At 24.4% G+C, this 26,818-nt stretch overlaps 1 protein-coding gene across 2 annotated transcripts in view; it reads right to left on the bottom strand.

The window, feature by feature from the left end:
• Positions 1 to 26,818, bottom strand: part of LOC129613204 (carbonic anhydrase-related protein 10) — a 113,148-nt gene that overhangs the window by 5,946 nt on the left and 80,384 nt on the right. For both annotated transcript variants that reach the window (XM_055527173.1, XM_055527172.1), the window contains exons 4-5: positions 22,467 to 22,562; positions 22,154 to 22,375 (exon numbers count right to left, since the gene is read on the bottom strand). In XM_055527173.1, the coding sequence (XP_055383148.1) occupies positions 22,154 to 22,375; positions 22,467 to 22,562 (318 nt within the window). The remainder of the gene's footprint in view (positions 1 to 22,153; positions 22,376 to 22,466; positions 22,563 to 26,818) is intronic.

The raw sequence follows: 26,818 nt of genomic DNA, 5'->3' as shown, positions 1-26,818 counted from the left end.
CTCGTAAATTTTTCGTACTTCACGATTCTATATACGGGAATGAATTTCGATTCATCATTGACAATAAAAAAAATAGCATGTTGTTATTCATTCATACAATTCCATTGTTTATATTGTACTTATATATGAAACTTACACATACATACATATATATAGTTCAACAAAGTAGTATTGTACATATAATATTATAAATGAATGCATACAAGGGTAGATGACGTATACAATTATTATTGTTTTTTTCTAAGGAAGAAAATATTTTTGTCATGCGACATTTTTATGAACTCTCTATATTTTTCTTTCTCTCCACTTTTTTTTGAATTCTTTATTAAAAAATGTCATTGCCTCTGAGCAACACGCAATAAATAAGTTCAGAAAATTCATGAGATACTAATTAAGCTGTCTTTTTCCATATATACATATTATATACAATGTACTTGTACAAATTGTAAATAATGCAGAACTTCAAGTTACAAGGTTTATAAGTTGCACAAATACTTTTTAATTTCCATAGAAATAATTTAAACGTTTTGTGGTTTTTCTTTTAATATTTTGTATTTAAAGAATTTTCTTTCATATTACTATGAAATTTTTACAAATATACGTAATTAATAAGGTATGTGTAATTGTGTACAATAATGTATATTAAATTGTAAGTAAATATTTTTTAAATGTTTTGTAAAACCACATAAGTACAATAATAAAAATCGAATTTATGGACAAAATTCCACGACAGAATTGGATATTTTTAATATCAAAAAATTGTAATTGCTTCATTCCTTGACTTCTGCAAAAAATTCAAGAATTAACTAAATCTTAATAAAAGTGAAAGCGTAAAATTATTGCCGAGATATTAGAGTACTTAAAGTATTTAAATTCAAGTAATGTGGAATCGCCACATTTATGTTTATCTGCGACCTACGTTACATTCACAATACACAGATTAAGATCGAATTTTAAAAATATTAATTTTGACAAGTGAAAAATTTAAAATCAGAAAGAGTGTTTTAATTATCTTTTAAATTAATATGACACAAGTGACAAGGGAAGATGAACCAAAAAAGTATTGACATCTGATTAAACACATACTTTCACATTTTACAGTACTAATATATTTTTGCTATAATGAGAAAAACTAAAAGAACGTACTAATCGTGAAGAGAGTAATTTGACAGATACTTAATGCTCTCTTACAAGAATTTTTTCCTTAATTTGCGTTTTCCCTTGCGTTTTGTGTCAGTAGTCTTAGAATTTAGAGCGAAAATGAATATTTTCGTATATTTTTCAATCAACAACTCAAAACTTGTCACCTTAAGAATATCTATTCATATATCACATACTTTTAGTTACAAAACCTGTTACAAAACTATGTTCACTTATAGATCAAATAGAGAATATTGTTTTAAGAAAAAACTTACATAATAAATTTAACATTTACATGAATAAATTTTTGCCCATTTACATGTAATATCCTACAATACATAGAAATTTTATTACAAAATATGTTAAGCTTCTGTTTCCTTTCATCTCATTTAACAATATTAAAAACTAAACAAAAATGGATTGAATATGTCCTTTAAACTATATAGTTTTCTATATAGAAATTTTCGTTTATCACATTATATGTATGCATTAACAAAGTATGTAAAGTAAATTGAATATCGGTTTTGCAATGTTTTTATAATTATCATTTTAAAATTTAATTACAATATCATAATAAGGATAAAGTGGTTTTCAGTAAAATTTTCTTAAACTACATTTACAATATTGTAATGTTCAACTGCAAAATGAACTGCAACAATAATATTGTATATGTGGTTTTAACGATTGTATGTACATAGACAAAATGTATTTAATGTTCAAAACTTTAATACTCTTACATACATATATTATAAATTGGTAATAGTCATACAATAATATCAAAATTTCGATTAATTAAAGGGAAAAATGTAACATGAAATAATGTAGTGTATTTTTAACACTGCATCTTATATGCATAGTTAAATTGAAGAACAAATGGTATGTTCTTAAAGTGAAGAATTAAATTTTAGAATAATTTTAACACTTTATATGATTTCTTCTACCATAAATGCTGTAAAGTGTAGAAACTTACGTGTTGACTTAAAGTCATTCTATATGCATTTTTACCGACCGTATTGTGTAAACAATAGGTAGGTTATGTGATGGCAACAAATTTTGCATATCGAGTTTTCGGTGGGAACGTACTTCTCCATAGTAGGGAAGTGTAAATAAACTATTTTTAGCAACCTGTCGGTCTGTCGGTCTGTCGGTCTGTCGGTCTGTCGGTCTGTGTGTGCACGCGTGTATCTCAAGTTCGGCTGAACCGATTTTGATGAAATTTTATATGTAAGTTTGTTTCCACCATGGCACGGATCGATCAACTTTTGGTATATATCAGGCCTCGGGAACTGCACTTTTTAGCGGGCCTGTTTTACATTTTTGAGCATATTGAAGAACATATTCAACCGATTTACTTGAAATTTCATATATAAGTTTTGCTCTATCGGCGATGAAACCTCCTAACTTTTGGAAGAAATCAGGCATCAGCAACTGGACGTTTACTACGGGCCAAATATACATTTTTGTGTATATAAAGAGAAATAATCAACCGATTTCATTGAAATTTAATATATGAATTCCTCGTATGAAAACTATGAACATATAAATTTTTTGGAAAGATCAGGGCTCGAAAACGGATTTGCGGGCCGATTTTAAATTTTTCACCATTTTAAAGAAAGTAATCAACCGATTTACTTGAAATTTCATATATAAGCTTTGCGCGATCATACGCAAAAATTCCTAACTTTTGGAAGAAATCAGACATCTGCAACTGGGCGTTTACTACGGGCCAAATATACATTTTTGTGTATATAAAGGGAAATAATCAACCGATTTCATTGAAATTTAATATATGAATTCCCCGTATTAAAACAATGAACACGTAAATTTTTTGGAAAGATCAGGCATCGGCAACTAGACGTTTACTACGGGCCAAACATACACTTTTGTGTATATAAAGAGAAATAATCAACCGATTTCATTCAAATTTAATATATGAATTCCTCATATTAAAGCAATGAACATATAACTTTTTTGGAAAGATCAGTGCTCGAGAACTGATTTGCGGGCCGATTTTACATTTTTCACCATATCCACAGAACAAATTGATGGAATTTCTTGAAATTTGATATTTGAGTTCTGGTTGTTACCGCAACTAACTGGCGAGCATTTCAGGGAATTCGGGTAGCACAAAGCGAAACTCTACTAAGAGCCAAATTTACATTTTTCTAAGTATGTTAACTATAAGCTTACTAATGTCCTAAAAATTGGAAAGAAGTATTTAACAGACATTTTTATAATATTCTATACACTTTCATTTAACTAGACAATACACAATGCGGTCGGTTATGTGCTGACCACATCAGATTTTTTTATATGATTATTTAAATAATGCATTTATACAGAAATTTCGTGCATAAATCCTTACATATTTGAAAAGTTTTAAGGTAATTTCAATAAGGAATCAACACAAATCACTATAACATTAATAACGTAAAATACTATCAACACACTACAAAATATATTTTCATATTTAATGTGTTGTGGCAGTAATAATAACAAAATACACAATTAAAAATGCGTAGGTAAATGCAAAATTTGATTTTGCAAAGATTATTTTGGTATGGGCATTTTATATTGCTTTTGGAAAGAATATTTTTCAAAAATAAATATTAATGAGGGTCCATTATTCTCTTTCTAATAGTTTACATTTTTTTGATTTCAATAATATTATATTGGCACGAATTTCGACGCAAGAATTATTATTATTGTTTCGATTACTGAAATTTAATTTTCAATATTCTTGCGTTTTGAATTTCAATATTATGACGATTGTGGTATTATTATGACATTTATTGGTGTCATTCGATTAACTTATGAGTTAAAGTTCCAACTTTTTAATTTCTTATTCTCCATGAACTACAAACAGTATAGGCTCAAACATCACCATAACAAAATGCCATTAAAATTAACCCTTATTTGAAATCATTTTTTTTTTGAAAATTTTTAATATAATCTCCTAGAAGGTAGGTTGTAGAGGTCTAAATTTTAACAATTTATTTAGACACTAATAAATAATTTACTTCATTAGACGAAATATTTCTTCTACCTCCAACCTAAGTTTTCCACCTCTCGAATTTTACAAAATTTCAATTTTCGGAAATTTTTGCGTTCTGTATTTACTACGAAACTGTAAGCTTTTCCAAGTTTTTATAAAAACAAAAAGCTAACAGTAAATGTCGTGCCATAAAAAAAATGTAATTTTTCATCTTAACTAATTTACTTAATTCTTTAATTTTTTAGATTTGTGATCCTAAATGTATGCAATAATTTAAAATTTTTTTTAGTAAATTTGAGACTGCAATTTAAATTGCTACTTAATTACGACCTATTTAATGTTTTTGATATATTGTAATAGCTAGGTTCTATTTATGTAAAAAATTATTTTTTATAAAAAGTATTTTCAGTTGTTCAAGGGAAAATTGGTACTTTACAAAACTATTTCTTTGATCCGAATTTATTTTAAGTTTCTTTAATTTTGGGTTTCTTTCTAAGTAAAAAACTCAAAATATATGACCGCTGTCTTCGACTAAGTTTGCTTTTTTTTTGCAAAAAAAAATAATTTTAAATTTCTTTTAATTTCAGTAAAATTCCGACCGTCCACGTATGCATGCAAATAAAATCTTCGTGAGTAGCTTTCAATAATGAGCAAAATTTTCTTTTTTTCGCTATTCACGGTATAAAATGAAATTTAGAATGCATATTGTTGCATATACGACAAATTATTGTAGATAGAATTGATATTGAACACAATAGTGACCGATTTATTCGATCTAATTTTAATGTAGAGTGCAATTTTGTTAGAAACTAAAAGAAATGTAAAATTTTTTCATCATTATAATCTAAAAACAATTTCATAACAATGTAATGATGATTAAGAATTTTATTTATCAAGTAGGCATTATAATTAGAGGGTATTATTTGAAAAATTTTCTACACTTCTTGTAAAATTACATATGAAATATGTTTTATCATCATTATAAAACGTTATATGGCTCCATACATAATGTATTAAAATATGAAATGTACAATATAATTGACAGGAAGGATATGAGAATTTGAAAAAGTTAAAAGGAAGTAATTTTAAAAAATCTCTTTTCAATAATCAAGTAATATTTTATTTTTTATATGTTTATGTATGTGTGTGTATGTACATTTATACAATAGATTGGTAATACCAATATGTTCTCAGTTTTGATTTGGATTTTATGAAAAACTAAAATATATATTGAACACGTTATTATGAAGTGATGGAGTACAAACTATTTTTAACATCCTTTATTAACATTTTCGTATTTTATGTACTCACATTATACGAGTGCAAATAATAGAAGCAACAAAACAATAAAACAGAAAAATATGAAATCATTTAAAAAGTCATATCCTTTATTATTATTATGCGTTTTATACAAAAGGTTTTTTTAATTATTTTCTGATATCTTCATAATATATGTACGTTTTTTATTCTTTCAAATGCTCAAGGACTTTTTAATAGACTCTCTTTCTCTATATTTTATATGAATATTATTATTATGATGATTTTTACTTTCTATATTTTTATAATAATATGCAATATCAATATATTTATATATATATAAAAATTGCATATCATACGGGGCACACAATATATAATAAGAATATTTGTATGTCATAAAGCATCAGATATTGTGCATTTCAGAAAGAAATAATTAATATTTTGAAAGTGTGAATATTTACTAAATAAATTGAGATATGGAAAATGAGAACATTTATAATAATTTGAAAAAAAAAAACAATATATATATATTCATAATGGCATATATAATGTGAATTTAATAATTTATGGAACAAAAGATATTAAAAATTTATATTGTGAATTAAAATGAATAAAAAAATATTCATGAATATTGTAAAATTGAAAAATTAACCTATTATATAACAGATTGTGAATTGATTTCAATTGAAAAAAGAAAATATATTGTAAATTAAAAAAAATAATAGTTTAGGCACTTATACTCTATACTATAATGTAAGGAATTATTTATTGTAAGTGTTTTTTATATGTATATTGTACTACAATTTGTTTATTATTCATGTCTACGTATAGAGGTTTGTATCTGTATGTATAGGTATGCATATTGCAATATTGTACTGCATATTAGAAATTTGCATTTTAGAAAAATTAGTTATTACTAAATTACTAAATATGATATGTATACTGACATATATATACTAATATTGAACACACGCATACGCATATGCTTGTATTTTAAGTGTATAATTCTATTTGAATTAAATAAAATATAAATATATTTGAATTAAATATAAGGACTAGCTTAGATTATTTGTTATTTATTAAATAGACGCTAGAGGAAACTTTTAATTACTTTTTAGAATTCAACAAAAAAGGCAAGAAAAATAATTCCAATAAAAGTATAAAATATGTGTATGAATATGTACCAATAAGTTTGAAATTTATAAACAATAATAATGAAACTAATAATGTAGATGAGTAAAACAATTTAGACTTTGTTTAAATTTTTTTTTCCAATTTGGAGAAGAAAAAGTAAGGAAGACATTTCTTACATATATGAAAATCCAGTAATTTACAGCCTTTATTGATTAAGTGACTATTTCAGAAAGAAAAACCTATCATGAAATGAAATTTGTGACAATGATTTTGAGCTATGAGCTAAGCCGATTGCGATTTGTATATGAAAATATTATTGATAGAATGTAAAAAATTAATATAAAATTAAAAGAATTAAAGGAGGGTTTGGAATCAAAGAGTTCATCAACTCATTATTGCAATATATTTTTTTTTTCTAATTAGTGTTATTCTATATGTGGTTTTCTATACTGTCTAAGAGCAAAAATATGTTTAGAATGGGAAAAAACTGCAACCAAGTTCATAATTCAATGAGAATTTTCTAATGGTATGTCTTTGATTAAATGTTATTCCAAGTTAGAAGAAACAAACTTCTATCTTTCTAAATTTTAATAGTTTGAAAAGTGTTTAGGTTTTCGTTTCTTTCCAACATTGTTGCAACTGTGATGAAAAATAGATGACGTTGTCTTATATTTTACATTTCAACGTGTTGTTTCTCCTTTTTAGCACTTTTCCAAAAATTTTTTGAAAAAAAGTGCTTATTAGTTTCACTCTGTCCGTCCGTCCGTCCGTCCGTCCGTCCGTCCGTGTGTCTGTTTACAAAACTTCTACATTCTTAAAGATAGAAAGCTGAAATTTAATACGTACATAGATCTTTACTAGAAACTTATTTTCGTAGAACAAAATTTTTACCTATCTCCCCCCCTCTAGAAGTTATACCCCCCCAAAGCACTAAAAACGGCCTATTTTAACTATTTGTTGCAATGAAACTATAAGCATTTTTGAAATTTTGCAAACGCAGAAAGGTAGTGGCTTGCTTCCCCTCCCACGGTATACTATAGTTAAATTTTAGAAAAACAAAATGGCCGTTCAAATTTACCGTTATCTAAAGTCCTTTTTTTCCAAATTTTTGATGTCGTTTTTCTTCTAGACCCCAAACTGTAGAAGCTTGAAATTTTAGGAGCTTTTAGACGTTAACAAATAGTTCATTTCGTTAGAAGAAAATTTTTTTCCATCTCCACCCCCTCTCAAGTTATCGCCTCTTGAAATTTGTAAAATTTGAATTTTTGACACCTTATATTTCTGAAACCGCAAGTTTTTTCAAATTTCTATAAACGCAAAAGTTAACGGTAAATTCCATGACATTAAAAAATATAATTATTTTTCTTAACTCACACAATTAACCCTTAAAATCGAGCATTATGTTAACCCCTGTTTATATTAAATTTTGCTTTATTTCAAAGACTGCATAAATGGTTCATCCTAAATATATGCAATCCTAGAAATAGTTTCGTTTATAAATGAAAATAATTTTAATAGTGTGGTGGATGTACATAGACTGTTTTTAAAAGCAGTATTTTCACTTGTTGAAGGGAAAAGTGCTACAATACAAACCATTAGTTTGACCCAGCTTTATTAATTAATTGTGTCATGATAATTATTAAATTGATTGTGTTTTTTATGAGTTAAATAAACAAAATTTTAGTGAAAGAGTACAAATTTTTTAGCCATAATAACGTGTTACATTTTAATTTTAAATTCTTAACAAATAAACGTGCCTGTTAATAATTCAAGCAGAAAATAATGTAAAATTTTATAATCAAATGTCTGATGATTATAAAATTTCCTGTAATAAAAAAGGACATTTAAAATAAACAGGGCAGGGGGAACAGGGGGAGCACAATAGATTCTTATGCGTGGTCACGGTGCCCTATTACACGGTTTTGCAAATCTACCATCTCCTACTAAAATAAATTTCCGGCTTTTTAATATAATAGGATAACGAAGCAAAGAATTATAATTAATTGCATTTATTAAAAAACAAACTAGTTTAAGTATCAACATTTAAGAAAGTGCAATACAATTTTAATTTTCAATTTCATATTTAATTTTCTTAATTTAATTATTTGCAAATTTCACAAAAAAACTGACGAAAAAAATATCCAAAGCATCATTTTCATGACAAAAAAAAAATTAATTTGTTTTTTTTAACTTGTTTACCCAAAAAACGACAACATTGCTAATTTATTTGACAATAGAGAGAGAGAAAACTTTTAAAATAAATAATTAAATAATTTAAATACAAAATCTATTTTCCCTAAAAATTTACACATGTGTCCACGTATGTATGGCAAAATATAATTGTGTGCATATTTGTTTTTGAATCAATATTAAAACTTATTTAGAAAATTATCAAAAAAAAAATATTTTTTTTTTAACATATAATTTTCTATATCTGATTATAATTAACTATAAAAGAACCTGGTAAAAATTTTACACATTTTTGTATATATACACATTTACGCGCAGATTTAAGCTTCATTAAATTAGAATTATTTTTATATTATATCATTAAATATTTTCTATTTTTTTTTACATTTTAATTAGATTTACCTAAAAATTTTACATTATTACATTGTATAAACTTTGTATGTATTGCATTATTTGTATAAACAATATCGTATAATGTTTAGGAAAAATGTTATTATCGGTTACGCATCTACTTAGTGCACGTCCAACGATCCTGTTTTGTATAATCAAATTAAATTTTTAAAAAATGGCTAATAATTTTCGAATTTAATAATTTTATAGCGGTATGTGCATTTACGATATATGACATTTACGATATTTGTAATTTACGATATTTGACATATCTTCATCTACGATATATCACATTTATCAAGGTGGCCCACAAAACTAATTTTAATGGCTGAAGTTCGAAAAAAATTCATTTAAATGATTTATATTAATTATCAAATGTTGCATACATTTAGGGGAAGCAAAAATCAATAAGTTGAAAATTATTATTGTGTAGGAGAATTTTAAACAAGAATCAATCATTTTATATTTATATACGTGCTAAATTTACACAATGAATGTCAAAACTATTAATTTAAATAACTTTAATAACCAATGTCTAACCAAAACCAATATGAATTTATTTTTGACGTATATGTTGTCTAAAAAATGGAAAATATTTTTTCGAAACCTAATTAAAATTTAACAGATAATTAAAATTTGGTCTATACGTAGTATATATATATTCCTACATATATGCACATTTTATATAGGTATGTAATAAATATTTTTCACATAAATATTTTGGTTTGTACCATTTCTCTATGCATATACTCAAATTAACAGAGCCTATATATTACATTATAAGGTATATCAGAATTATATTTCCACACATAATGTTTCATTCCATGTTTATTAATAATTTTTATATACACAAACTGTTATATAAACATAATTCCCTTCATTTATCTATGGTTTTTGTAATTGAATTTCTTATCATCTGTATCAGTGTATGTATGAGCCCATTGACCTAATGTTATATATAGTGAAATAAAATTCACAATAACAAAATTAAATTTTACTAACTGAATTTTAAAACTTTATAAAATTGGAAAATATTTAATAAGTTTTTTTTTTTTTTTTGAAACATAAAAGGGAAAACGGTAACATAAGTAGTTAAATTCTTCTTGGTTTTATCGTAGAGAATAAAATTTACTAATCATATGGGAATAAAGAAAATTTCAGACCTTATAATTGATTAACATGAACTCTACCCTATTTTATATATTTATTAACACTTGGAAATTGTATTCGTATGGGCATGCCTGTTAACACATAAAAACACCATTATACATTTGAAATGTATATAATATGGACTTTAAAATAATTAACTATTTTACGTTATTAAACCGGCATTAAAAATTATTTTATTAACAAAACAAAATTGAGGGTGAGAACATTATAAATTTAAATTAAAACTAATTTAAAATTATAATAAGTTAATTTAATATTTATGAAAATACAAAATAAAATTTTTTTTTTTAAATACTTATATTAAAAAATATTTATATGAGTACATTAAATTGACCAAAACCACATAGATGTATGAGTGTGTTAAAGTTCACAAATAAACAGTTCTTTTTTAATTTCATTTTAAGATTTTGTTTGTTTTGTATTAAGATTTAATTACCTGGGGCTTAGATTTACAATTAGTTTTAGAGGAATAGGTCTATATAAAATGATAGTATTTTGATGGTTAATTATAAGTTTACTCAATGGTGTCCAAAACAAACACGAATATAGAGATGTTTTAAATCAATTGCCTACCCATATTTATTATATTGTAAGAGTGGAAATCTTTGAATTAAATTCAGTTGTGACAATAAAGTTCAGTTAAGTTATTGTGTATACTAAAAATTGTTAAAATTGCTTGGCTCGTTCTGGTAGATGCCATACAACTTCAAAATTTATTTGACCGTATATCAGAAATTTGCACAGCCAAATACATGTATTGTTAAGTTAGTATGTACTATTACTGTTTGTAGTAGCTGCTATACAATTTCATAATCTGTTTATTCATAGTTCAAAAACTATTGAAACTGCAAACCTAAAATGTTGAACAGAGAAAATTGGTGATGTGGCCATTATTTTAGGCTAATTACCATATATGTAAAAAATAGCACTAGACATATGAAAAGCTGGAGGTTGTATGTAACTGTATGGAAATTATATCCGATATTTAAAATAATTTATTTGTACGGGTCTCACAGAGTTGACACGGTGACCTATATCTATATGACATATTTAGTAATATAAATGCATGTATATTTCATTATATCGTTGAAAATCATGTTATGTATAACAGTTAAGAATCACTTGAGATCTGTTAATCATTACTCTTAAACTGAGTAGCGTCGACACAATAACAACAGATTTTTAATTATTTATAAATATTTCGGCTTTTATATACCATTGTTTAAAATTTCAATATTAGAACAATTCCAATTTTTTTCAATAAAAATCACAAATTATTCACAAGCATAATTTAAAAAAAAAAACAATTTAACTAAAGAATTAAATCATTTGTTAACAATAATACTAAAATATTTTAAATAATTTCTGCAAGGATAAAATTTATAGTTTTTTAAATATTTCTCTATAAAAATAATATTTTGCCTATAAATTCTATAAAAAATGCCCCAAAAACAATGAATACATAAAAAAATCCATTTTAATGCACAAAAAAAAAAGGAAAAATGTGTTTTTGCAAATTTTTTTTTAATGTTAATCCTTGTAAATTAAATTATATAATTAAAAATCCATTGAAATTTTTAAAATAAAATATGCAATTAAAGTTTCATTATGAAAATTAATAGAAAAAACAAAATACAAACAACAAAATTATGAATTAAAATATTAAAAAAAAAATTTTTAAATTAAAGGTGATTAAATTTTATCACTACAGGCATTTTTTTTATCCTCAATCATAATTATGAATATTAAATTTTCTCTTTTTTTTTTGGCTTTTATCAGATTTCCTATAGAGTAAATTTTTCTAAACCTAAAAATTAAAATATAAAATCTAAATAATTTGTAAATTTTTAATTTTTAAACTTTTAATTTAATCAAAAAATTAAGGGTGGTCTTTGCGGCTCAACAATGATAGAGAATTTTTATGTGAATTGTAGTACACTTGAATTTTATTTAAATTTAGTTGTTTTCGCATAGTTTGGTTGAACTAATTATAAAAATTTATTACTATATCTTTTATTAACACTTAAATAACGGGTCGAATCTGCTCTGTCTTTCCTAGAAATCAAATCAAAACTACGCCGACAGGCGTAGTGCAATAACTTACTCAAGGCAACAAGAAAAAATAACACAATGCGCGTAAAACAAAAAAAAAATAACACAACGTAATTTTAAAAAATAACACAACGTAACTAAAAAAACGTAAATTTACAGGCTCCGTACGTTAAAAATGTTAAAATTTTGTGTTATAACTTTCACTATTCTAACTTAGAATTATTATAATTTGTCACACCAGTAACAGTGCTATCTTTATAATTTGAATAAATTTATAACAGAGCGGTCAGGAAAAACGAACAGTTTTTTACTATAAAACACCCAAATTGTTATGCAAAATATTATTAATATGTTAAAATTTGGCCTAATACAAAATGTTGAAAGATACTTCAAAAAATAATTTCTTCAAACCATGATTAAGTTTGCCAATTTTTACATGATCCGGAATGGATAGATACATACTATTACTAGCAACATTTTATGCTCCACATTAACTTTAATTACCATATTACTGAATTCTAGATTAAAGAACTTACACTCTCACAAAAAAGAGATTAAATATATTCCAAAATTAAAATGACTTAAATTATTGCAATTTACACACAAAATACAATATTACACGCGTACGTGTATCACAAAATTAATGATCTAATTTCTTTAAAGTTCTTATACTTATTAAAATTGGTTAAATATTGTACATAGCTAATAATCATTGTCTTAAATATTGAGATATCACATTAAATAAACATACGCTCTATACGAATTCTATACTCATATTGTATACGAATTATACTTATAAACCGTTATTATTCTCTTCATAAATCAAAAAGTGAATTAGTGATGCAATGCAAGAAGTATAGAAGAAGGAGAAAGAGAGAGAAATTTTATTACATATTTCATAGCAAAAACAAAAAAAAAACAAAAAAAATATAATAATGATTTCCTTATTTAAAATAAATTAAAATTAAGTTTTGCTTCCCTTTCGCTCGAAAGTCGTAATATTTTTTTCTTACTCTCAAATTAAACTATCAACATGAAATGAAATAAAATGTAACCTAAAATAAATAAGTTTATTACCGCTTACAAAATTAAGTTATTTTTTACTTTACTCTGACTACTTTTTCTCTTTATCTCTCTCTCTCTTTCTCTTTCTTTGTCTTCTTGAAAAAAATTTCCATTGAAGATTTCAAAAAGTAACTAACATTTTTATATTGTTATTATTGTAATATACATATATATACATATATATATATATATAACTACATTGGGTTGTGTATTGCAAGTTACATTATTTAGTTAAAGAACAGGATCATAAGCAATAAGGATAATTCATTATGTTCAATGTCTCATGTCTGATTTAACTTCGCACATTGCACGAGTTTTTCCAAGAACAAAAAAAAAATACTCACATAATATAAACTAAAAGAGAAAAAAATAAGAAAAATAATATATGCATTGCAATATTTTGTGTAAGTTGACAAAAGAGAGTAAAAAAAGAAAACATAACTATATGAGAGTACAAAGCAGTAATATTGTTATAATTTTTAGAAGAATTTTAGTATTAAAGGTTGCCATTACCACTCTCTTTTAAAATAAATGAATTGGAAGTGAAGTACTTGTTTGTAAAGTAGGAAATTTTATTTAAAAATAATTCAAGTTGTTTAGAAAACTCCTTTGTTTTCAAAATGGATGTTTTATTATGATTTTATTCTATTTATATTGTAGATAATAATTATAGCATACTTTTAGGATCAGCAAATACGAGTATATTTAAAAGAAGTTCACATATTAATCTCAATCTATTGTATGTAGTATTTGAAAATGATTTACCGATTATTGAAAATTTCCTAAGACAAAACAAAATTTGTTTTTTATAAAATGAATGTGTACAGAAGCTAGTAAAATTTCAGCCTCCTTGTTTTTATCGTTTAAGAGAAATGCGGTCTTAAAATTAACAAAAAATGGTGGTTAGAGCAATGATTTATTTGAACGATAGTTTCTGTTTAACAACTGCCTCTGTTGTTTTCAAAAAGCGTTTCTGTACTATTGCGACATTTACATATAAAAAGAGTTTTTAGTTTTGATAATAATAAGTAGGCGAAAATTCCGAGTTTTAGGACTTACGATCCATATTTTGAGGCGGAAAGAAGAAGTACGATTTATTTGCTTAAAAATTTTAAAAAACTTATTGAACTTATAGCTGAAAGGGAGAAACAAGGGGATTGAAAATGAGCATTTGGTGTAAAATTATTTTAATTTTAAATGTTTGTCACCAGAATTCCAGGTGATTGGAAACTCTAATATAAAATTGGTATTATATTTTATATTTGATAATTTTTTTTTATAATATTTTTTTATTTTAAATTTTACGAAAATTTTTTTTGTTATATAATATGTAGTTATATAACGGATTATAAATTTGTATAACAGTAAAAATATAATAGATTTTTTTTTATTTTGTTACTTTTACTTGAATTTTTTTTTACTTTTCGAGTATAAAAACCATAGTGTAGTAGTGTGGTATAAAAGGTGTCTAGAGAATTAAATATTGTACCAAAAAGGATAAATTTTCTTTATGGTGGTTGTTGTTACCTATAACAAGGATATAATAATAATAATATGCATATGTGTATTTAAATATTTATTTTGCATATACAAATAGAACGGAAAAATATTTTGTAAACTTAGTGTTTTCGTTTTTTTCCTCTTCTTCTCATTATACTGAGTACTTTTGTTACATATTTTTTTTTTGTCTGCTTCTTATACAGTTTTTGTACGTGAAAATGCACCCAACACCAAAATATTATTGTTGATCTTTTGGTTTGTGATTTTTTAAGAAATAGGTGTTTGTGTGTATGTGTATAAGTGAATAAAGGTTCCTTATATAATATAAAATGCCATATGCAGTGCACAACCACACACACATAATGGATGTATAAAGAAAAATTTCTGAAAAAAAATCGGTTTTTTTTTTTCAACATTGTATTGTTATCTTTAGTTAACATCAGCAGCTTGCCAGTTTAAGTTTCTATTTTGCATAAATATGGGAATATTTCTATAACTTTAGCATATGTCAGGAATTTATCTCTTTTTAAAAGGTAATAAAATGTTTGTTTTTTTTTTTTTTTGCTTTTACTTTTATTATTTTTTCTAGGTTTTTGTATTTTGTGGGAGCGTTTCATATTATACATAAATATATTTCACCCTTGATAGTTTATTTCAAAGTTCAAAATAATTCAATTTTTTTTTTATTATTCTTTTCTTGAGCATTTTTTTTTCTCTGTGTTCTTACTTATATAATAGATTAGATTTAGAATTACTTAGATTGTATGCATTATGAAGTTGAAATGAGTATTTGATAATTTCCTACCGAACTTTCTACTTATGTATACTACTTTCTCCTACACTACTTCCTACTTATATATAATGCACATAATAAAGTAAATTAGAATTAAATATAGTAAATAATAGAAAATTAACAAATATTTTCTCGCTGTGTATTACAAATAATATTCAAGATTTGCTAAAAATTCACAAGAACACCATGTTAGGCAATATTTTAATAGTAAAATGTCTGTTTTAGTAAAATTAATTTGAAGGAGTTTGAATGAATTTGAATTGATTTTGGCAATTATTGTTGTGGAGTATTTGAACAAAATTTTTAGTGCCCATTGATTTAGTTTCAAGAGCCAGTATTTAATTAGGTTAATTAAATTTTCAAATTGAAAGCAATAAATTAGACAAAGGGTACTTTAAATTTCTAATTCTAGAATGTTTAAATAGTTTCTGCAATAACCTTTAGAATGAACAGCAATCAAGTAAGAACATTGATACACTTTCTAATAGCTATTTTATTGGGCCAATCTTCTACGTTTTATAAGGGGACATAATTCGAAATGAAGATTCCAGTGCACGGTTTTAGGCAATGTTATTTATCGATTCATAAAACAAAGGGCTGCAAGTGTGAGTTCTTAACAGTGAACGCGTCGTTCTACAAAATACCTACCGAGAAAAACCATTAAGCAAGGTACAATGAAATTTTTGGTCAATAAATTGAATACTTAAAGGGGGCCACAACAAATTGTGGAAGCTATGTTGTATCGTCACCACAATAATAAATTTGTATCTACAACCTATATCATCTAGTTCCCATTGAAAATATCAATTATTTTTTCCGAAATTTCAGTAACTTTAAGTGATAACTTTTCAAATAAAAATTTTTGCATATCCCAATGTTTTTGGTATATCAAAAAATTTAAATTTTTCAATAGTATTGTGGTGAAATTTTTGTTTTTTTTTTTTGACTTCCATATGAATGCACTTCCACAAGGATCTAAAATATTTAAAAGAAGAAAAACATAATAAAAATAATAAAATATAAAATTTTTTTTCTAACTTTATTTTTATTATTTTTTGGGTTTAAAAGAAAACTATTCTTCTTTAAGATATCGAAAATTTATTGGAGGTAAAAAAATTTATTATACCAAATCTAACATTGTAAATAACAATGATGACGATGGTACATAAAAAATAACATTAATATAGTGATGCATTTACTCTACTATATACAATAAAACTGTTATAATAAAGTGTAAAATTTTATGCAGTGCATAAATATGATAAAAATTTATTATACTTATATAATAATAATAGAAGAAAATTTCAATATAAAAGTAGAATAAAGTAGAATAATTTATTTTTAATATGAATTAAATTTTTTTTACATGTATGTATGTATGTAAAATAAAAATTATTCATAAAAGTTATATAAAAAATTAAAAAAAAATTAAAATATTTATGGAATTTTTCAAACGTAGAGCCAATTTGTCAGCTCTAAAGAACAATTTGGCAGTATAATAAAGATATTAAAGTTGCAGCATGGGTTTGAATGATCAAGCTACTGTACAATGACGTTGATTTAAGTAAGAGAAAGTGAAGCTTAGAGATTCTTGTAATTTAAAGAAAATTTAATTTGAAAAATTTATAGGAATGTCCAAATTATTGTTTTAATCATTAAATTTAAAAAAAAATTATAAATTTTATCAAAATTTTCAATATTAAGAAGTTCACTTGTAATTTTTGAATATTCAAAACACTACCAAATATTGTTGAAGATTTGAATTCAAAAACAATTTCGTTTCTTTTTTTTATTCATCAATAACCTCAATTATTCAACTATTAAATCTTATATATACTCTTATGTGTATTTCATTCCCTGAAAGTATGCAATATTTTTTAAGTAAATTCGAAAACAAAAAATACATAGCGTTACAGGTACAATAATTGACACTCTAGAAATTCGGTACAATTACTCAAACCCTGATTTCTCCAGTACTTTCTAAGTATTGTGAATTTTCTATAGTACTTACAATAATAATGAATATAAAACTAATTACGGCCTTTTATAAATTGAAATTATATTTATTATTCTCATAAAGATATGACAATAATATTGTACTTTTATACCATATCAATAGTTGTACCAGGGTGTCAATAATTATACATATTCGTATTCAAACAAACATTTAATTTTTATTTAATATTTAATAAATTATACCATATTATGAATATGAAAGAAGAATATTCAATTCATATTTTACCGATGCTCAAATTTTTATATAGAAAAGTATAGAAAAGTTTTATGAGAAATACCGCTTGAGGGTGTCTATATTTGTACTTTAAAATAATTTTTTCAAAATTAACCAAATTCAATTGATTTTAAAAGTGATTGAATTATCATGAATCAATCTCATAGGTAAAAAAACCCAAAAAACAAAAGGAATAATTTTCTCAAAAGTTCTTTTGAAATTTTATTAAAATTTTATTAAACTATTGGCCAAAAAAAAACAATATTTATAAATTCAAAATTTCATTTTAAATTTTATTATTATAACCCCGGAATATAAACACATCCTTTTGCAATAAATATACTTATGAAAACTTTTCCCATTAATTTTATTGAAAGTATGCACCATAAAATAAATTTTGTATTGTACATAAATAATACATAAATATTATTTGAATATACTTGAATTTCATAGGGTTCTATTGAATAAAATAATTGAAATTTCATTATTTCAAGGAATTCATTTTATGAGTTTAATAACATTTTTCGAAGAAATCAAATTTTTAGTATAGAAAAATTGTGTTTCTTTTAAAATTTTAATAGATACACAGTTTTAAAAAATTATGATTTATGATTAAATTTTATAATTTATATACACAAAATTATAGGTTTCGTAATTAAAACTTATTTAGTAGGTGAAACTTTTAAAAATTCACTACCTTATCCATTCGGGCCAACACAATAAGAATTAAGAATATAGCAATCAAAGAAGCAAAAACAAACCAATGTTTCAGTAATCGTTTTTTTTAGGCAGATTGAACTATTGTGAATAATTATGTGAAAAAATTAAACTCTAATATTAAATTACAATTTCAAAATTTGATTCTGAATTAATGAAATATTTGAATAAAATATTAAAAATTTCATTTATGAAATTTTTCAATTCACAATATTTCAATATTGCTATGAATTCACAATAATCATTTTTATAAAGTAGAATTTCTCAAATAACACGAATACTTAACTTTAAACCAAAAATTAAATTAATAATTATTTAATTTAATTAAATGAAATTTTTTAAACAAAAAAAATATTTAATCATGCCTTCACTTTTCAAATATAGAAGAGCATATTAGCCTTAATAAACACGTACTCTTTAAGTATAATTTTTTTTTTCCTATAAATTCACTAAAATTTCCCATTTATATTCCTTCCTCAATTTATCCACTTAATTTTTCATTTTTATATATATTATAAAATATTTAAAAAATTTGATAGTTGAAAAATTATTAAATTAAAAAAAAAAATTTTATTTTATTCAAAAGTTTAATGATAATGTACGCTTTACATGAAATTTAACTTTTCCTTTAAATGGAAATTTAACAAGAAAAAGTTGTTGAGTTTATTATCCCATATGTATGTATATAGGAGTAGAATATATAGATAATTTTGAAAATATTATTCAAAAAAAATTAAAAACATGTGAAAAAGTGAAAATATGGTCACGCTTTTAATCTATTTTATTATTATTATTTAAAATATCCTTTTCGCTTAAAATAAAATTTTAAATTCATACATAAAATAATGTTTAAAATTAGATCTATACTCGTGACTATAAAATACAGCTGTGCAAAATTTTTCATATGAAATTTAATATTATACATGTAGTTAGCATTATAATTTGCGCATATTTGAATATTTATAAACATGAAAAAAGGATATTAAATTTATAATATTCAGTCCGTTATCCTGTATATGAAAATTGGCTCTATTTGAAAAAACAAAAAAAAAACAAAACAAAATTGTTTTTAAACTTTCTTAATATATTGAATTTGTATTTTAGTTTTAACAACTTAACTAAAAAAAAAAACTATTATCCTTTAACAATATATAAACGTACATTTCAGGTTCCAGTTAATTTAATATGTGTGTACTTAAATGAATTTATCCTAGTATAGGAGTTTTATGATTAAACTGTACATGGATTCGCTACACAAGAATTTGAACGTATGATAACTCAAGGCATATTATAAATGTAACTACACTTATAATTAGGATATGTGCATTTGATTAAACTTTTTAAGTATGTATGTATGTATATAGCGTGTAGCAATAATAATAAAAGAAAAATTTATTACGCTCTTTATTAAATTATCTATATACTTAAAGTTTCATAATAATATTAAATTTGTGCTTAAAGAAATATAGAAATAATAATAATAATAATAATATTTTGTCAGAGGCGATAACAGATCGTACATAATATTCAATAATAGAAGTATTTTCAATGGTACTCTTTTGAATTTTGAAATTTAAGAAATAAGTAAGATGGAAATTTTGTGAAAATTATTTAGAATTTTAAATGAGGTTTGTTTAAAGTATATTCAGCATTATAATTTATTTTGTAAAACTACAATGAATATTCTTACTCTTTTCTCATAATTTCATTGCATTGTCTACTTTTAGGGGAACGAAAATTAAAATTAGCATTAACATAATTATGGAACAATTTTTACAATTAATTACTGTTATTTTAAAATATTATATAATTATATGTCCTCGCTATTTCCTTGCTTTTACAAAGATTCGATAAAACACATACCTTTATAGAATTTAATAGAAAATTAAAATTTGATTAATTTTGTGAAGTGACGAGACTGGGATGAAAATATGGAAAATACTGACAAAAATATTTTATTTTATATAATGAAATCGTTTGAGATTTTCCTAATTTGACCCTGTTCTAATTTTTTAATCCTGAAAACTAATGTGTTAGTTAAAATAACATAATTTTCACAGTAGATTAAGTGGGAACTGAAAAGAACACACAAAATTGAGTGAGAACATAAATTTTTGCGTGTATTAAATTTCAAATTAGAAGAAAACGTTTCGAATCCAGTTTGTATTCCATAATAATTCAGGAATTTTATTTTGAAAGATGACCATTTTTGTCGATATTTTAAAATTTGTAAAAGTAATCGAACCAAATCTCAGACTTATCGAGTTGAAAAAATGACAAATTTAATTTGAAGACTTTTTGAAAACTTTACTAATGCGGGGTAATAAAAGTTTTGAATGAAAACGAAAATGGTTAACTCTTTATTGACTGTAAAAAATTTGTATTGATTGTTAGCTGTACTTGTTAAATTGACGACTTGAACTAGTTCTACGTATCAAACTGTACGATACACGACGTGTTAAATTGAAAACATCAAGTATTCCAAAACTGTACCCCATTCTTTTTTAATAAAATAAGAAAATTTCTACAATAGTTTTGTATTTCTTAAACCATCCCTGTCCTTCTTATAATTGTTATATTTTGGCTATAACTAGTTATGGTAGTAGAAAGTTATAAAAACTATTTGAGGTCAAGCAAAATAAACAAAAACAATCAAGAAAAACAAAAAAAAAATGGTTATTATTTTTGGTACCAACTTAACTGGAATTATTTTTTTTTCTCCATATTTTTGTAGAATTTCTGAAGAGGTCATAATAGCTTTTCAAAATTATCCTGTTTAAGTTCAGTTCTTTCCATTTATTCTCATAACTTGATTTATTTTCCTATTTTATTTTCGGTCAAAAGTGTCATAAAGTCATAACTATCATTAATAGGAAACTTAATTTATTATTCATTACGAACAGGAAATTATTTTCTTATATGATACAAAGTAAATTTTTATAGGTTAAAGTAAAAAATTTCAAAAAGTTTAACAATAATTTTTGTTTTTTTCGCTTTTGTTTTCCTCTTCCTTTTCATTATTTGGTTAAGTAAAAATTTTGTGTATTGTAATGTTGATCGTTAAAAATTTAAATTGAATTTAAGAGAATGAAATTCGAAAATAAAAACAAAAATTGGATTTTTAATTTTTTTGGAAATGATTTTCGCGAATATCCTTGTCATATCTTAATAATTTTAAATTATTTATCCAAAATGTAAATAAAATGTGAAAATGGTAACAGCATCAAAAATAGTTCAAAGAAGAAAATTAAAATTTGAGTTTATTGGGAAATGTCATTGTCAGTGACGATGTTACATGGTTCAACCGAAATATTTTGCGTTAACGATCAAATTAATTGCCGAAATACACAATTTTAATTTGCAATTTAACATGATTAATTCATAAGAGAATGAAAAAAGCTGTTTATAATGTAGCCTTATATAACAAATTGTTAAGAACATCACTCTAAATTCCATTCAACTTTTAAATTCAGAAACTTCATTCTACTTTATAATTTTAATTAAAAATTAAAATACTTACCTGTTGTTTTGTAATATAAACTGGTCTATTAGCAACAATCCACGTCACTGTTTCAAAACATGCTGGTGACGTTGTTGAACCTTCATATGTCATATAATGTTCTGTATCTGGTAAAAGGCTACGTACAGATAAACGTTTAATTAAAACTTCATTACCACCAAAACGTATTCTATCTAATTGATCGGTTAATATTCTTAATTCACTATTTGACATATCACCAAGCTACACAAATCAAAAAAAAAAATTCCAATTAATATAACAGTAATTATTTTCAATAATTGACAATGTTAATTCAAAAACTATCATATTATACCTGTAGAAGTACGGCAACACCGACAATTCCCTGTACTTGATTTAAAGCCTCTGAAAAATTCTGATAGAGTTGTGAATTGTATCCGTATATTTGAATCTATTTGAAAAACAAAAAAAATAAAAAGAAAATCACAATTTATTAAAAAAATATAAGAAATTTAATGAAGTCAAAAAAATATTCTTTCAACAAGAAAATTTCTACACATAATTTAAATTAAATTTTATACTAAGAAAACCATCACAATGTTATCGAAAAGAATTAACTACAAAATTCGCCTTGCATATAAATCTCGCCTTTGTAAAAGTTCTATTAGTTGAAGTTTAATAGATGACTTAAGCTGAGCAGGAGTAATAGGAGATAAATGTAACGTAGTGTAAATGGCATTTCAAGAGAATTTAAAACAGAATGGCTTAGGAAGAGAAGGAGATAAAAACAAATTTCCATGAAATAAAATATTTACTGACATTTTTAAATTATGGAAGGGAAAAATTGCACGAATGGTTTTGTTTCTTGGATGAAAGCAACGAACCGTAAACATTTCAATTAATCAAATTTGAAAATTCAATATGTTGTAATGAAACTTACATCTGATCAACTTTTGAGTAGGCATTTCAAAGGTGAATATATGAGGAATATGTTCAGGCAACTATCTTGATACTTTTGGATAGGCAAATGTTAATGATTTAAGTAATTAATATGATTTTTGTTTGTGTCGAAGGATTTTAAGAGTTTTCGTCTCGCAATTAAAATTATGATAGAAAGCAATCTTCTTATCATAAGATATCAACACAAAATACAAAATAATCATTAATTTCATTCATAATGGACTTAATATAATGATTTCAATTAAATGCAATAAATAGATCAACTAACTAACTCTAGAAAAAAAAGGGCAATTTCCAACTTCCTATTCTAAGTTCACTGACAGTTTTTATTTTATATAATTAAATAATTAATAAACTCACTGTAATTGTTTTAAAAATGGGGGGAAAAATAATAGGTTTTCCATTTAACTCAATTTAAGTCTTACATTTCTCTATCTATTCATTTAAATAATTTCTATTGTAAACCATTATGAGGTTCACTTTCACAGCAACAACAATACATACATTTCACTTTTATTATAATTGCATATTTTTTTTGTTATTTTTTTTTCATGAATTCAAGTACATTTATATTATACATTATCTATTTATCTAATTACTTTAACCTCTTGACTTCAAGAATAAAAAGTAAATAATAAAGAGAATTCCTTTTCTTCCTTTGTATAGTTATAATTATATTATACGTGTAGTATGATTTGGGCTGGGTATATTATATAATGCAGAACCACAATTACTTGTTTTATATTTGAGTATTATCTTGGGTATTAACTTGCATTTTTATATGCAAACATTATTAAAAAAAAAAATTAAAATAAAAAATTGTGTATATATGAAAAATATTAAGAATTTTCATAATTTTGTTTTGGTATACAATGGTACTAGTAAACAGACACATAACTTACACACATAGGTGTAGTATATAGGAAAAAAATGTCTTCATATATTTTGTTTTAATTATTGAATTGTACTTAATAAAAAATATGCAAAAAAATGTGCATGACATATGCATTTATGAACAATACTATTATTAAAGTTATGCTGACCACAATAATTAAATTGCAAGATCATCATTTCAATTCTTAAAGTAGAATGGATTAATTTATAGTAATAGAATAAAATTGAGAAAGGATGAAATATTTTAAGAATGTCTTTTCAAGGGTAGCTTTGGAAGGTGTTGCAATAATATTAATTAAATTATAATAGAAAATATTTGAAGTGCGCTTTAAACATTTTTTAATATTGGAAAAAATATGAAATTTTAAATATTTTGAATATTTTTCACATTTAATAAACAGGAGCTTAAACAAGCCAGTTAGTAGTATTCTACTGCAGAAAAATATTTGTTAAAATGCAACAACATACGCAATTTTTTGGGAAATTATGGCCATATTGCAACAGCAGAATTTATTCTTAAATACAGAACAGTCAAAAATTGTATTAATAATTTAGATTTTCATCTTTTCCTGATAAAAACAAAAATAATGTAGTTCCATTAAATTTTAAAATTGTGTTACTTTTTAGCTCTTTTCCAAAAAAATATTTTAATATGCTTTTTAGTTTAACTATGTCCGTCCTTTCGTTTACAAGAATTCTACATCCTCAATATGTACATAGGACTTTACTAGAAACTTATTCCTGTAGAAGAAAATTTTCATCTATCGTTACTCTTCCAACCCTCTCAAATAGCTAAAAAAAAAACCATTTTTAAATAATTATTGCAGTAAAACTAGAATCGTTTTTTAAATTCTGCAAACTCAGAAAAGTAGTGGCTAGCTTCCTCTACGATGGCATACCATATTTGAACTTCACAAAACCAAAATGGTCGTTATAATTTACCGTTATCTAAAATCCGTCTTTTCCAAATTTTTGATGTCGTTTTTCTTCTAGATGTCAGGTTGCAGAAGTCTGAAATTTTAGTAGTTTTTAGATATTCATAAATACTTCATTTCGTTAACAGAAAATTTTTTTCCACCTCCACTATCTCTCAAGTTATCTATCGCCTATCGAAATTTATAAAATTCGAATTTTTAGCATCTTATATTTCCGAAACTGCAAGTTTTTCCAACTTTCTATAAATGTGCAGAGGTAATCGTAAATATCATTCCATCAAAAAGTATAATTACTTTATTCAAATTCTAGCATTATGTCTCTTTAATATTTTTTTCCCCCTAATTATATGCAATTTTTTAAATGAATTTTATGTAAAAATTTGCACTTGTTCAAGTCAAACGTTATTTTCAAACTATTGGTTTTACCTGACTTTATTAACTATAGTTTTCTTTATTTGCGATAGATAAGAAACGTAATAATTGAAAGGAAAACTAACTTTAAAAGAATTAACTTGAATCACAAATTATAACACAAAATCAAAAAAACAAAACTAAAATAATGAAATTTCGAAAATTTTTTTATTAAAACATGAGCTGCACAAGCTACTTGGCATTATGATTGCTTATCAATATAACGTTTGTTGATTAACTTAATGACAACTATATGGTATGGCGGGTTTAATCGTTATTAAAGCTATTGAAAGTTTTTAAATCAATTTTTACAATGGTTTAATTCATATACGAAAATAACAATGTAACAATATTGCAGTAATGAATATCTGAAGGGCATTTACTCCTGTATGATATGTTCCTTGTATCCCATACAATTATGAAAGGATGTATGCGCAAGGAGAAAAAAATTATAATTGAATCTATAGACAAAGCTATAAATGACGCTCTTTTATCCCTTCCCATCCTTTTCAATCTTTTTGCCTATCCTTCTCATACATGTTTTCTCTTTGTAAATTTTTTCTATCTATGGCTTATTAGTCTATATTATGAAACATTGTAAAAAAAAATATAGTTTTTTTTTTTTGTTTAAAAAACACAAAAATATGAAAAGAGAAAATCTTCGGTTACAAAGTAAATGGTGATATTCAGACCATAGACAACTTTAATTCTTTGTTTAACTTTATCAGATTTAATTACTCAATGACTTAATTCACATGTAAATGTATATGGGTGTATGAGTAGAGTCAATGAGAAGAAAAGAAGTGATATTGGAAAGCACATTTTATTTTAAAAAAGAAATTATTTGTTAAATGTTTAGGAGAATTTTGATTTTAATAATTTTAACACCAGGGACTCCTTCCATATTATTTGTTACAAGAAAATTGTAGAGAATTTGGGAAAGATTTTTAAAAATTTTGTGACCTTCGACATTTACTGTACAAGGCTGGATTGTTATAGCCAGAATTTTTTGACCTTACATCTAACCACGTGTCTTATGAAAAATATAAAAAAACTGGTCAAACACCTTTTATCTCATATCTCTAGCTTGCTTACTTATACATTGTAATAGAGAAAACTCAATAAACTCACAGTTCGCCGACAGCTCTTTAATAACAAATATTTCCTTGATAATTTCTTGTACTTCAGGAATATTTCGAACAAAATAATACAAAAATTACAAAATTTCATCCAATTGACAATATTTCAATTAAATTCTAACATAACTTTATTAAAATCTCGAAACCTTGCCGATGACGAGAAAAAAGATGAGAATTGAATAATCTAAAAGTGCTTTAATTTTTCTGTAACAAATAATACAAAGAACGATCAGACGGACGAACAAATTAATAACTGTTCGAATCCAATCGAAATTCTTTTCTCCACAAATTTTTTTTCTTAATATTTTTTTTTCGTTAGAAATAAGGAAAAATATTCATCATTGTTGCATTTTTTTTGGTTTAGTCTA

The sequence above is a fragment of the Condylostylus longicornis genome, unplaced genomic scaffold, assembly GCF_029603195.1.
Source record: "Condylostylus longicornis isolate FDR11 unplaced genomic scaffold, ASM2960319v2 ptg000081l, whole genome shotgun sequence".
Classification (NCBI taxonomy): domain Eukaryota; kingdom Metazoa; phylum Arthropoda; class Insecta; order Diptera; family Dolichopodidae; genus Condylostylus; species Condylostylus longicornis.
Note: the sequence above shows the minus strand (reverse complement) of the source record. Positions and strands in the feature narration are given on the sequence as shown.